Raw genomic sequence first — 13,751 nt, forward strand, 5'->3', positions numbered from 1 at the left:
CATGGCCCAGTGCAGAGCATGATATTATCGCCGCTGCCACCACAGCCTCACTCATGAAGAAGATGCTCTAAGAGGTAGATGGCTTCCTGCATGTCATGGCTAGCAGAGTGCTGGTGTTATATTCTGTAACTTTGCAAATAATGTACATTTGAAATGAAGAAATATGACCTTCATAGTTTGGAAGAGGGTCCTCCTATCACAACAGTGCTCAGTGGGGAAGAGGGACTCGATACAGATGATATAGACTGTTCGCCAATGGTGTTAAATAGAAAATCATTCATGGTTTCTGTCACTGTGTAATGTCACAGTGGTCGGGGGGCTTGGGTTGGGATAAATATCAAGAATCATCTCATCACAGCCTATTGGACTCCTGTCTTCAGCTTTATACTTGTAGACATTCTATTCCAGAAATTTGAAGAATTTACAGGAAAAAGAGAAAGCTGCACTAAAGGAAAAGCAGAATCAACATACATATACACCACGAAATTCTACGGAGGTAATGGCATTTTCAGAGCTCAGGTCTCCCTGGGAGTTGGTACTAATCTGGCCTGTAGTATAATGAAAAAGATGAGGTCTGTTTGACTTCATTTTTGAAGCTTATAATATCGCAGCTTTGTGGAAATCACTGTTTATTTTCACCTGTTAGAATAACCACAATGGAATGGGAGTATCTACTAAGAGAGCAGCAGCCAGCACTGATCACTACAAGAAAGGCAATTTTATTTCTGGGCTAAGGGCAGATGGAATAGATGTTCTATGTGTCCAGGAGGCAACAAGGATTTCAGGGGTCTATGACAGATCTGGAAAGGAGATCATGCTGATGGAGTGGCAGACTTAACCATGATCAGGGACACAGTGTGAGTGATCCTAGAGTCAGTTATCATATACGAGAAGAAATTCAAGTAAGAGTGATCTTATTATGCTTCTCAAAGATAGAATGGTACACAGCACTATCAGTATTGAAGAATTAAAGGAAACTGATGTTGAAGTGAGGAAAGAAATTGAGAATACAGTTTAGTTTGCTAAAGTTGATTCCAAACCACCTTTAAAAACATTAAGCCACCACATATCTATAGCAGTGATATACCTTTTGAAGTTTATGCAAACCAGTAAGTCAAGTTTAAGTAAATCATTTAAAAGAAGACTGTAAATTTATTATTATGCCTTCAATGGGATATTCACGACCAACTTTACGAAATTTTGTGGTCTCAATTTTAAAAGGAATAAAACCCATAAAACAAAAATTTGTGAATGTGTTTATGCTATGCCATAAAATTAAGTTTAAAAAATTGTTTAAAAAAATTGTAATGGGTTCCAAAGGTCTAGTGGAGCAGTGAAAAATACATCGTCTTCCCTATGTTCTACAGTTTCCCAATTTCCTTTCACAGAAGCAAACATGTTACCAGTCTCTTCTATATTTAAAAAACAAAAACAAAAACAAAAAACGATTTTTTAAAAACTGAAGCAAACTAACAGACACAAAAAGACTGCTCAAAATGATTAAAAGAAAAGTCCATAAATTCTTACATTCAGAAAGAAAAACACAGTGGGAGAAATACAAACACTATGTAATTAACACAACCCAAGTAGAAGATACAAAAAGTATACACTTGGAGAATTTGGAGGCATTAAGTTAAAACTCTGGGAAGATAGAATAAGGTATGTGACATGTAGGGTAGGAACTCTCTCATATTTATATTTACACAAATAACTAATCCCAAAATAAAATCCGATCCTTAAGACAAGCAGAAATCTCCTCTCTTCTGTTAATGAGTCACAATGCTTTCTCAGGGTGATTTTGCACAGTAAGCCAGAAGACACACCACCTCTTTCCTATGATAAGGGTTTAGCTAGGTATGTTTTATAAACAAAAGTGATGATTAGGGGAAAATATCCTCTAAATATCAGTTATAAGTAATAAATTCTATCCTTTAACTATGGCTGTCAAATTCCTATCTTTTGCTTCCTGGCAATATTACTCTATTAATTTAACTCTCTAACACAGAAATAAAGACCCCTGTGGTGGGCTGCCTAAAGCAGCTAACACTATGCAGAAAAGGGGAAAGTTTCTGAAGATCTAAGAATAAATGTATAAAAATACAACTTTCATTCTTACTCCTAGTAAGAATGAATGCCAATATAAACTGAAGTATCATAGAACGACTTGCTCACAGACAAAAATTTCCAAAACGACTGGAATAGCTGAGTCACTTATTCACTGAATACTTATATAATCAGTGAAAAGAAGACGGACGATATAATATAATGAAAGTCATCTATTTCTATAGTCTTTGCTCAAGTTTCCAAAATTCAACATGGTTCTGACTCTAAAAGTGATTTTCACATATTCAGATTTATCTCTTAAAGCATTTGGTCATGGTCTATCAACTTCTAGCTGAACTTCCATTATGTTAGCTTTTCCTAGGATGGCCTAGTCAATTGAGATATAACATTCCTTTGGGCTTTATGCCATTTTCTACATTTAAAATTGAAACACCAGTTGAAGAAAAATAGGTACAACCTAACAGCCTATGCAAATTACAGATCAAGCTGCACCCACTAGCTTCAGAACGAAAGTCAAAAAAACTCTACAAAATCGAATCTGAGATTTTTACTGCTGAAAAGGTTTAACAAAATACACTCATTGATGAAATAACTTAGGGCCCCAAAGAAGCTGCCTGTATAAGAACACAAGACAAATAAGCAAAGCTGAGGAAGGAGGCCAGGGATTCCAAAATATTCTATTTCACAAATCCATATTCTCAACAATCTCAAAAATACCTAGATAGAAAATTAGCCAAAGCTTCAAATGATAGAAAAATTTAAGAATCACTTACTTAACTAAAATTACTGGCAATAGAAAGCATTTATAAGTCCTTACTATGTGCCAGACTCTATATAATTAAATTCTTTATACATATTAACTCATTTAATTCCCACAACTCCACTATGAGGTATTATTATTATTATTCCCACTTTATAAACGAGAAAGCAGAGGCACACAGAGGTTAGATTATTTGCCAGAAGTCACCAAGCAAAGAAGAACCAGGATATGAATCCATGCAGTGATCTCCTCAGGTGTTATCCCTAATTTCCAAATTCTGACCTCCCAGGTCTTAACCAATCTACTACACTGCCTTTTTAATTTTAGTTCAACTCCTCATTTTGTAGATAAGGAAAGCTTGTCCCCAAGGAAGAGATAAAATTCACTCAATGCTTGAAACTATTTAATAGCAGGACTAGGATTAGGACTCAGGTTTCCTACTTACATTGTGCTTTCCTACTTGGGCTCCTCCCCTCATTTAGTCTTTTTCAAAAATAATTTATTTTTATGAGTATAAAATACTTATTGTTGAAGTCAAGAGAGTACAATAAAGTAGAGAAGAAATTAATATCACTCCTCCCTGCTTCCAAGGATAACCACTGTCAACAGTTAAACATATTTGTTTATATGCATTTTAAGACCAACACTCCACTTGCTTGCCTGGTATTTTTAAATAAGTTTAGGGGTATACTTTATACATAGTTGTATATTTACTGAACTTTTTCACTTACATCATTAATTTCCCATGGCATTAAATATTTTTTGAAAATATGACTAAATGGTAAATGACATTACATAAATTTTATTAATTTATTTAACAATAGGTCTAATTATCAATGGTAGATTTCTTGATATTATTCTTAGTGATGAAATTGCTATACAAGCATCTTTAGGCATCAGCTCTGATAGTTCTTAGATCAAGTTCCTACAAATGGCATTAATGAGTTAAAAGGTATAACAATATTTAACACTTATGTTGTCCTTACTATTGCCAAACTGTTCTAAGTGCGTCCCAGATATTAGTTTGTTTAATCCTTGCAACAATCCTATGAGAGTGAAAATGAATGCCCAGAGAGAACAAGTGACCTGCCCAAGACTGTACAATTAAAAAGTGAAACAGCCAAGATTCACACCCAGGTAGTCAGGTGCCAGGAGCCATGCTCTTAAACACCATGTTGGACTATTTTAATTCCAAACGTTTTCAACCACATGATGCCAAGTTTCCTAGAAGTTTACTACAAATGTATAAAAATTATCTGAGGAACCTGTGTTTTAGTAAGCATCCCAGGAGATTCTAAAGTTTGAAACCCACTATCCTGATCTAAAAATGTAAAAAGAGAACATTTAATAAACGCTTCCCATAAAACCTTTGAATTGATAGTTATATTCACATTCTAAATATGAATGGGAAGGCCAAGTAAGAGAGTACCCAAAAATAGTTAAAGTGAATCTTCATGGTCTTGGACTAGGCAATGGCTTCTTAGATTTGGCACAAGTGACAATATAAATTAAAAATTTTAAGATCATTAAAAATTATTTAAAAAATAAAAAAGAGATAAATTGAGCTTCATCAAAATTAAAACCTTTGTGCTCTAAAAAACATATCATCAGGACATATTTTATTCCACTTATGTGAGGCACCTAAAATAGGCAAATTTAGGGAGCTCAAAAGTAGAAATAGTAGTTATCAGGTGCTGGGAAAGGAGAAAAGAGGGAGTTATTGTTTAATGGGTATGGAGTTTCTGTTTGGGATAGAAGTGTCCTGGAAATGGATGAAGGTTATAATTTCATAACATTGTGAAGATATTTTAATACATTTAATGCCATTAAATTATTCATTTAAAATGTTTAGTATATTTTGTCATGTATATTTTATAATAACAATTATAAAATTAAAAAAAAATTGCAAATCATTCATCTGATAAGGAAGTTGTATCCAAAATATAACTCAATGGTAAAAAGATAAATAACCTAATTTTTAAAATTCAGAAAAAATGCGAACAGACATTTTTCAAAAATATACATATACAAACGGCCAATAAGTACATGAAAAGATGCTCAACACTGTTAGTTACCAGGGAAATACAAATCAAAAACACAATAAGATACCACTTCATACTCACTAGATGACTATAATAAAAAAAGACAAAAGAAGTGTTGCCGGGAAGAAGAGAAATTGAACCTTCGTACACTGCTGGTGGAAATATATAATAGTTGAACAACTTTGGTTATAGTTTGGCAGTTCCTCAAAATATTAGATATGGAGTTGTGCTATGACTCAATGATCCTACTCCTAGGTTTATTACTACCAAGAGAACTGAAACATATGTCCACACAAAAACTTGCACATGTATGTTCGCAGCAGCATTATTCATAATAGCCAAAAAGTAGAAACAACTCAAATGTCTATCAACTGATGAGCAGGTAAATGAAATGTGGTATATCCCTACAATGGAATATTATTTAGCAATAAAAGATATGAAGTACCACAACATGGATGAACATTGAAAACACTATGCTGAATGAAAGAAGCCAGACACAAAAGGTCACATGTTATGTGATTCCATTTACATGAATTATCTAGACAGACGAATTCTATAGAGACAGAAAACAGATTAGTGGCCGTCAGGGTTAATTACTTGGCTGGGAGAGGAGGAAATGGGGAGTGACTGGTAATGGGTACAGAGCTTCTTTCCGGGGCAATGAAAATGTTCTGGAATTGAAGAGTGCTAACAGCTGCAAAATTTTTGAATATATTAAAAGCCGCTGAAGTGTACACTTTAAAAAATTAAAAAGAAACTAAAAATATGGTTAAGAAATTCATAAGGAGATAAATTCTGAAATAAAGTGCTTAGAAAAGTCTTTAGGGAAACCATAGACAATGGAAACAAAGATGGAGATGTCAAAACTGTCAAAAATGAAGAACTAGGAAAAGTACACTGTCATACAAACAAACTTTTGAAAAGTTCTATTAAAAGCCATACTGAGGAAGATGAAAAAGTGAGTTTCTAAGCAGGGAGAGAACAAAAGGAATAATCACCAAAACAAAATCATTCAATGACTCATCTAAGAGGTTCCCTGATGACTTCATAAAATAATTTAAGTGAAGGTTAACCTGTTAGTAAAGAACAAGGACAAGAAGATACATATATAATCTAAATTTATAAAACTGAAAAAGATATGAACAGATTTCACCAAATGCAGAACACTAGTAATTGAGGGCAAAATTGAAATTTAACCAGTACACACTGGGGACATAGTGATAGTATTGCTTTTACACAGCAAATTTAATGAACTATGTTGGATTCCCTGTCAATAAATTAGAAGCACTCTCATTTGTCCTAAATAGGCTGAGATGACGATGAAAGATGGATGATGACACATTGTACACTAGGATATCAGCTCCATGGGGCCAGGTAATTTATATTGTTCAACTACTATGTGCTTGGCACATAGGAAATGCTCAATAATGGCTAAATGAATCAACAGCACTTTGAAATCTATAGAATACTGTGCATAGGTTTTAGGAATTCATATCTAGATTATGGAATTCTATACATCTGGAAGTGAAATTTTAATGGATGAAAAAAAAAGCCAGAGGTATCTGAGATCTAAAACTAGTGTTTAGGGGTAGAAAAGAATTTCCCTCTAAATACCACAATGATTGGAGGAAGATAAGACTATATAACTTGTTTGTATTGTTAATTGTTTAAACTTATTCATAAATTTCCCTTATATTTTACATTGTTAGTATAATAAAAAATATAAGTGAATCTAAACACTTCTAAAGAGTTAGCTATTTAAATGATAAGAGTAACTATAAACACTTAGAATTCATTATGGTCAAGTTAATGGAACATAAAATATAGAAGATAAAATCCCCCAGAGATGTAAGTAAAATATAACAGACAAAATCAGTATCTAAGAAAGTATAAAACCTGTTAAAATCTATTCAATACTAACCAAACTTAGAACAATGAACACAGAAGACAAAGTCTCCACCTTAAAGGAATTCAATTCAGGATAACGCTTGAGAAAAAAAACTACAGTACAGTGACAAAAGTTACAACAGAGATAAAGACAATTTCTAACAATGACTGATTCGTCTAATTATAAGTTTACATGAAAAATAAAAAAAAGATGCATCTTATTTTAAAGCATTAGTACATGTATAAAAAGTGTCTATACCCGTCACTTAAATACTAATAAAATAATAGTATTTATATAACAGTAACATTTAAACAGGGTTTCATTTAAATATTTAATTGAGGCAATTAATATAAAAATCTGTTCTTTAAAGGACAGTACTCTATTGTTAAAAGAATGACAGAAGTCACTAGTTAGTTCATTTTACCTCCTCTTTGTTTTTAACAAGATATCTTCAGGTAATGGACATGCAATTAAAGTTGTAGCTCAAGTTCAAACTATTCCCTTTGAATACACCAAAAAGAAAGCCCACTAAAAGGACCTGTCATACTTCTTACATTTGAAAAATGATTTTAGATTTACTTCTGTTAAGAACTTCATTTGAATCTAAAATATCAAGCTGGATTTCTGATGAAATGTTTTGCTTTCTATTAACAGATATGTCTTTCAATGGATAAGTTTCACCTCCAAAGTTTCGTAAAGAACGAATATTGGTTCAAGTATGAGAGACTTCTATTACTTACAAAATTACAAGTTTTGAGTACTTAATCTGAGTGAATTTCGATGTAATGCCAAAAACAAGCAAGAGTTCATTTGATAGTTTTTGAAAATTGTATTAAAAATATTAAAATGAACTTTTAAATATTTATAACTTAGAAAATAAATCATACCTTAACTTTTTTTTCATTCGCAAACTGTTTTTCAAGATCCTGAGAAATGTACACTGTTTCAGGCATATTATTTTAGTAGCAGAGCCGGACTGACAATAAGGAAGTGACAATGCAGATTCTGGGTTTTGACATACATGCTTTACAATAGAAAACATTGTGCAAGTAAAAGAGTACTAAGGTTCAGAAATGTAACACATGCTAAATAAAATGGTACATTTTTTAAAAAGTAAGACAGCTGCTATATACTTATACTGGGACAAAACTCATAAAAAGTTCCTCTAAAATCTCCTTTTTCCCCAACCCCCTGTTCAAAATAAGTTTTTCCATCCTAAAATTCGTAACATATATTTATAAAACATATCTCAGTACATCTTTATTCACTTTACATTTACGAATATAACTCTCTAAAACTGAAAATATTTTATTTGACTCTTATGCTCCAAAGTAACTTACATTTTCCTATTAAATTTAGAGTGAATTTTAAATATTTTTCCTATATTTAAAATTAACTTCTTAATTTCTAACTATCTAGTTTATAAAATAGTTCCACATACATGACCTCATTTTATATAGTATAAATTTAGAGGAATTATGTTTTACGTGTTTAATTAGAAATTGCTTAATATCTTCATTTTTACTTAATGTTGAAACTACGTTTCAATAGTCCCACATTCAGTACCTACCACAAACACAAGAATACAAAACTGAGGAACTGTTATAAAGTTATATAATTAGAAAATAAGTGACCAAAGCAACATAAAATTAAGCAATAGAATCTGATAATTCACAAACTGGACCACTCGCTGCAAAGGTATTCAAATTTTACCATGGTGTTTCACTTTTTTTTAACGTTGGTTTATAAGTTCCTATAACTATTTTTAATAGGTTTTTGTCAGGATAGATACTAAAACATTAACCTTTTTGTTGACTATTACAGGATTTATGCTAAAAATTTAATTTTGGCCAAATGTAAAATAACGATCAATCATCCTCAGGTTAAACAATCCTCAGAGAGTCTCTCATACATATTTTTTTAGTGTGTGCACCTGCGCAAGTGCCCCCCCCCCACACACACAAACTTTGCATAGAAGTACTTTTATTTTTAACCAACAGAGATGCAAAGATAAATTCCTAGCTTTAAAAACTCATAGCATCAAAAAAATACTAGGGAATATCATCTATGGCTACTGAATTTCTAATTTGTGTGGAATTATAAAGTTTTAACATTCATATATATTTTTGACATCTGTGACTCATGTCCCATTTGCACAAATTATACTTAACTCGAGATTTCAACTTACATTTTAGTCTACTGAAAAATTAATCTGGATAGGAGTGCCTAACCTATATAGTTTCCTCATTCCATTCCTCCCCACCCCTGCCACCACCCCGTCCCATGCATGTGGGGAACCACTACAGTCTCCATGAAAGTAGCAACTAAAATTGGAGAAAGAAACAAATTATCATCTTTGAAGTAGACACACATGAATCTTACATGGAAATGCCCTTAATTACCCTCAGCATCCACTCAGCGGAAAACTTCCAGAGCTGTCACACTCACAGCCTTCTTAATCCATTGCCAGTGAGTTCCCATATCCATCAATCTATTGAATAGTCTTCAAATCATTGATGAGACTACTACCTGCCAAACCCAAGGACTATTTTCAGCCCTTACAAGGTGACACCTGAGTGTTACTAACAGTTACCTTCTTAAAAACTTTCCCTTGTACCTCATAAATCCAGGCTTTCATGGTCCTCTTTCTTCTCTGGTTGTTCTTTCAACTGTTTTCTTTTTCCCTGCCAGCTGTTTAAATGTTGATCATCCTCAGGGTTCTTCTCTAGCTTTCTACTTTTCTAGAAATGGACAAACTTCCCTGGGAGTGTATTTCCTACAGTATATTTCCTACACTGGCTGATGACTCCCAAATCTGTCCCTTATCATCCAGATGATTTCTTGGACTCTAGGAATTTATTTCTAACTGGTCTTTTTACTAGATCCCTCTACCATGTCTCCTTGTCTCTAGGCACAATTCCAATATCTTCCACATTATCCCCAAGACTGCTGCTCTAAAAACAGCTAACCATGTGATTCTATGACTTAAAATCTTTTGAAACTCAATACCTGTCCTAAAGGAAAAGGCAGCATGAAATTAAAATCTTTCAAACCTTGGTCCTAAATTACTTTTTCTTCCTCATCTGTCCCTTCCCCTACATGATGTCACACAAAATCACTCAAAGTTTCTGAAACAAGGCATCTATTTTTACTCCTTCATACTATTACTCATGCTACTTAGTAGTGCTGCCTAAAATGTACTTTTCCCTCATTTGCATGCTAAAACCCTGCTCTTCTAAGACTTGTTTCAGATATCGCCTCCAGTGAAACCATTTTATTCCTTCCTTCATTCCCTTATCAATTGATCATTCCATCTTCAACATTTCTACCACAGTTCATTTGAATAGCATCTCTCTTAGCAATTATTTCACTATATTGTAATTATCTGTAGACATGTCCACATACGCAGAATTCCTAAAAGCAAGGGTCATATCGTTTCACCCTGTATCTCTCTCAGCTAGCAAACATGCCACATGGTAAACAGTTAATAGATGCTTAATAAGCAAATGTTATATAATTTATGTCACTCTCTATTTTAATTATCCTAATGTTTGATTCTATAAACTAATATAACCCAGGGTTTTATTTGAAAATATAATTAATATAGATTCAGTCTGTGACAAAACAGATGAAACAAGATAAAGAAAATTGAAAAATTTTTGGAAAAAAAAGCACTCATAACTAAACCTCATAACAATGTCAGAGTTATTCACAAAAGATACTAAGTAGTGTATAAATGATACAGTCTTTTATCTCTCTACTTTTTCATCTAAAGGCAATTTATTAATAGAAAACAATAATTTGAGGAGTCCTGTTCACAGATAGCAATCACAGCAGCTCTCTTCCTGCAAGTGCTGTTGGAGGGGATGGGAGTGACATCCTCAATCTATCCGATCTTCATTCCTAAGCAGGCAAGAGCTCTAAGAGCTGGCTGGGGCCCTGGTCCAGGGGTCTTGGTCCTATTTCTTCTTGTGGCCTGAGTTAGATGAGGAGGGCAGTGATGCCCTGCTCCTTGCACCTCTGAGCCACATCCTGGGCAGCCAACATAGCAGTGTATGAAGAGGACTCATTTCAGTCAGTCTTTACCTTCATCCCACCAGTCACACAGTAGATGGTTTCCTTGCCAGAAAGATCAGTGACATGGATAAAAGTGACACTGAAGGATGCAAAGACGTGGCAGACACCAAATACATTTTCTCCTTTAGCCACCTGAGGTCCGAGGCTGATGACCTGTTCTTCCTTCTTTTCCTTCCCCTTGCGAGGTGCCATTTCTACACGTCTTCTCCAAACTCTACCACCAGAAAGCTCTTATATCTCTCTTAAAAAGAATACTACTTCAAATTATAATTTCTTTATGCCTTAATTTTCTCATCTCTGAGATATAAGCCATTTAACTTATAGATATTAAAATGCTCATAAAGGACTGGAAAAAACTTTATTTTCTGCTAAAATGCATTCTTATTTGATAGCTCCCAAAGCTATATAATTTTCACTTTGAGTTGGGAAGAAGCCGAGTGTAATAATAATGACTGTACTCAATTATTCCACTGCTTCTTCCTATACAAATATTAATTACACTTTCCTGCCTAATTGTGACATGGTTGGCCAGGTGACTTGCTTTGTCCAATGAAATGTGAGTGGAAATGACAGGTGCCACTTTTGAGCAGAAGCTCTGCACAGCCCTTTTCCTTCAACTACCAGAAATATCACAGATAGGAACTACTCCTTTAGCTTGAATTCCAGAAAAGAAAACAACCATGTATGGTGCTGCCGTCTACCTAAACAAGTAACATGAGCAAGAAATAAATCTTTATTGTTACAAAACACTGAGGTCTTGAAGTTATTACCACAGTATAACTAGCATAAACTAACTGATAACACTGAATAAGATGCTCCTCCTCTATAAGATCATAACACCCAGGCATATGCTACTATAAAAATATTATTCCATACAGATATTCCTTGACTTACAATGGGGTTATGTCCCAATAAACCTGTTGTAAGCTGAAAACATTGTAAGTCAAAAATGGACTTAATACACATCATAGCTTAGCCTAGCTTACCTTAAATGTGCTCAGAACATCTCTTTTAGATTATGGTTGGGCAAAATCATCTAACACAATTAATATACCATAGATTATCAGCTGTTTATTCTTGTAATTACATGGCTGACTGGCAGCTGTAGTTCGCTGCCTCTGCCTAGCATCACAGGAGAGCATTGTACCACATATCACTAGCCCTAGAAAAGATCAAAATTTGAGATTTGAAATTTGAACTACGGTTTCTATTTCGAATGTATATTGTTTTTGCATCATTGTAAAGCTGAAAAATCATTAAGTTAAACCATTTTAAGTCAGGGAACTTCTATACACTGAAAAGTTTTCCTTTCATCCTTATCTCGTATCAACCTGGTCTCCACCCCTATCCCACTCTCAGGTAACCAGTTACTCATTCCGTATGTATCCTTCCAGATTTCTTTATGCATAAACAAATGTCAAATATGGATTCTTATTTTTTCCTCCTTTGACAAAAGGTAGGTTATTATATACACTGTACTGAACCTCATTTGTTGTGTTGTTTTGTTACCTGACAATATACATCCTCATTCTTTTTATAGACTTTCCAATGAAACAGGATCTCAAAAAGTTAGCCCCTTTACTTTATAGCTCATCTTATAATCCTCTTACAATAATCCCAGCAAAGATATATATAATGCAAGTGCAATAAGAAACCTCTGGAATTTAAAATATTTTATCTAATATTTTTATTCTAAAGAATTTATTGAAGTATGGAATACCTACAAAGAAGTGAACAAATCAAAAGTGAATCACCTTAAGTGAACGCACTCTTCTAACTCACACTCAGGTCAAGATATAAAACATTAATACCATGTCATCTATCTGATTTTTTAATATTTCATGATCTATTAGCATCTAGGAAATTTGTTAGAGGAAATTAATAGTACTGACCTTCCATCTGGAATAGTTTCGGGAATTATGTTTCTTACATTCCATTTCGGATGACTTGACCTTTGTTATTTTCTTTTAAAATTTTCATTAAATAGTTCATACATACAGAAAATAAACATAAATATAGGAATAAAAACTAACATATAATAAAAACATCCACATACCTAACACTCAGCTTGAGAAGCCTCTTTACTCCTCCAGCATATATTATGCAAATTTGGCTATTTTTACACTCTCTTCCTCCCTCATAAGGAATTATGTTTACCATTCTATTACTATATATGTAGTAAAATAGATTTATGAATACTGTGATTTTTAAATTTTATATTAACTGGCATTACAGTCTAAGTATTCCTTTACAGCTTGCTTTTTTTATTAAACATTTCTTAGATTCATCTTATTTATATGTACAGCTGTTGTTCATTCATGTTCACTCCTGTACAATATTCCAAGGTTCAAATTAACAGAAGCGTTTACATATTCCTGTCAATGGACATCTGGATTATTTCCATTTTTCTTTTTTTTGCAATTATGAAAAATGCTATTATAAACATGCTTGAACATGTCTCCTGATGCAAATATAACAAAATTTTTATAGAGTATATACCTAGGTGAATGACTGCTGGGTCATTAGGTACATACAAATTTAACGTTATAACAATTGTTTATCAAAAAGGTTATGTTATAGCATTACATGCTTTTATTAGAAATGAGGTCTTAAATGAATGCTCTAAGGCAGCAGTTCCCAATATTTTTGGCACCAAGGACTGGTGCTCCTATGAGAATCTAATGCCTGATGATCTGAGGTTGAGCTGAGGCAGTGATGCTAGTGCTGCAAAGACAGATGAAGCTTTCTTTGCTCATTGGCCCACCACTCACCTCCTGCTGTGCGGCCTGGTTCCTAACAGGTCACAGACCAGTACTGGACCACATCCCAGGGGTTGGGGACCCCTCATCTAAAGTATTCAATTTAAGAAACTAGAATATAGAAGAGGAAATTAAAACCAAAGTAAGTGGAAAGAAGACTA

At 33.6% G+C, this 13,751-nt stretch overlaps 1 protein-coding gene and 1 pseudogene across 31 annotated transcripts in view; both read right to left on the minus strand.

Annotated features, from left to right (window-relative positions):
* LOC107503380 (sarcolemma associated protein) overlaps positions 1 to 13,751 on the minus strand; it is a 124,604-nt gene that overhangs the window by 94,811 nt on the left and 16,042 nt on the right. The window contains exon 1 of one of the 31 annotated variants that reach the window (XM_016131560.2): positions 7,642 to 7,834. The exons of the other annotated variants lie outside the window; for them this stretch is intronic. Coding sequence (XP_015987046.1) covers positions 7,642 to 7,707 — 66 coding nt within the window. The 5' untranslated portion in view covers positions 7,708 to 7,834. Of the gene's footprint in view, positions 1 to 7,641; positions 7,835 to 13,751 lie in introns of those variants that run through there. 31 annotated transcript variants of the gene reach the window in all.
* LOC107503383 lies at positions 8,203 to 13,573 on the minus strand (annotated as a pseudogene).

Source organism: Rousettus aegyptiacus, unplaced genomic scaffold (genome assembly GCF_014176215.1).
Source record: "Rousettus aegyptiacus isolate mRouAeg1 unplaced genomic scaffold, mRouAeg1.p scaffold_m13_p_4, whole genome shotgun sequence".
Classification (NCBI taxonomy): Eukaryota; Metazoa; Chordata; class Mammalia; order Chiroptera; family Pteropodidae; genus Rousettus; species Rousettus aegyptiacus.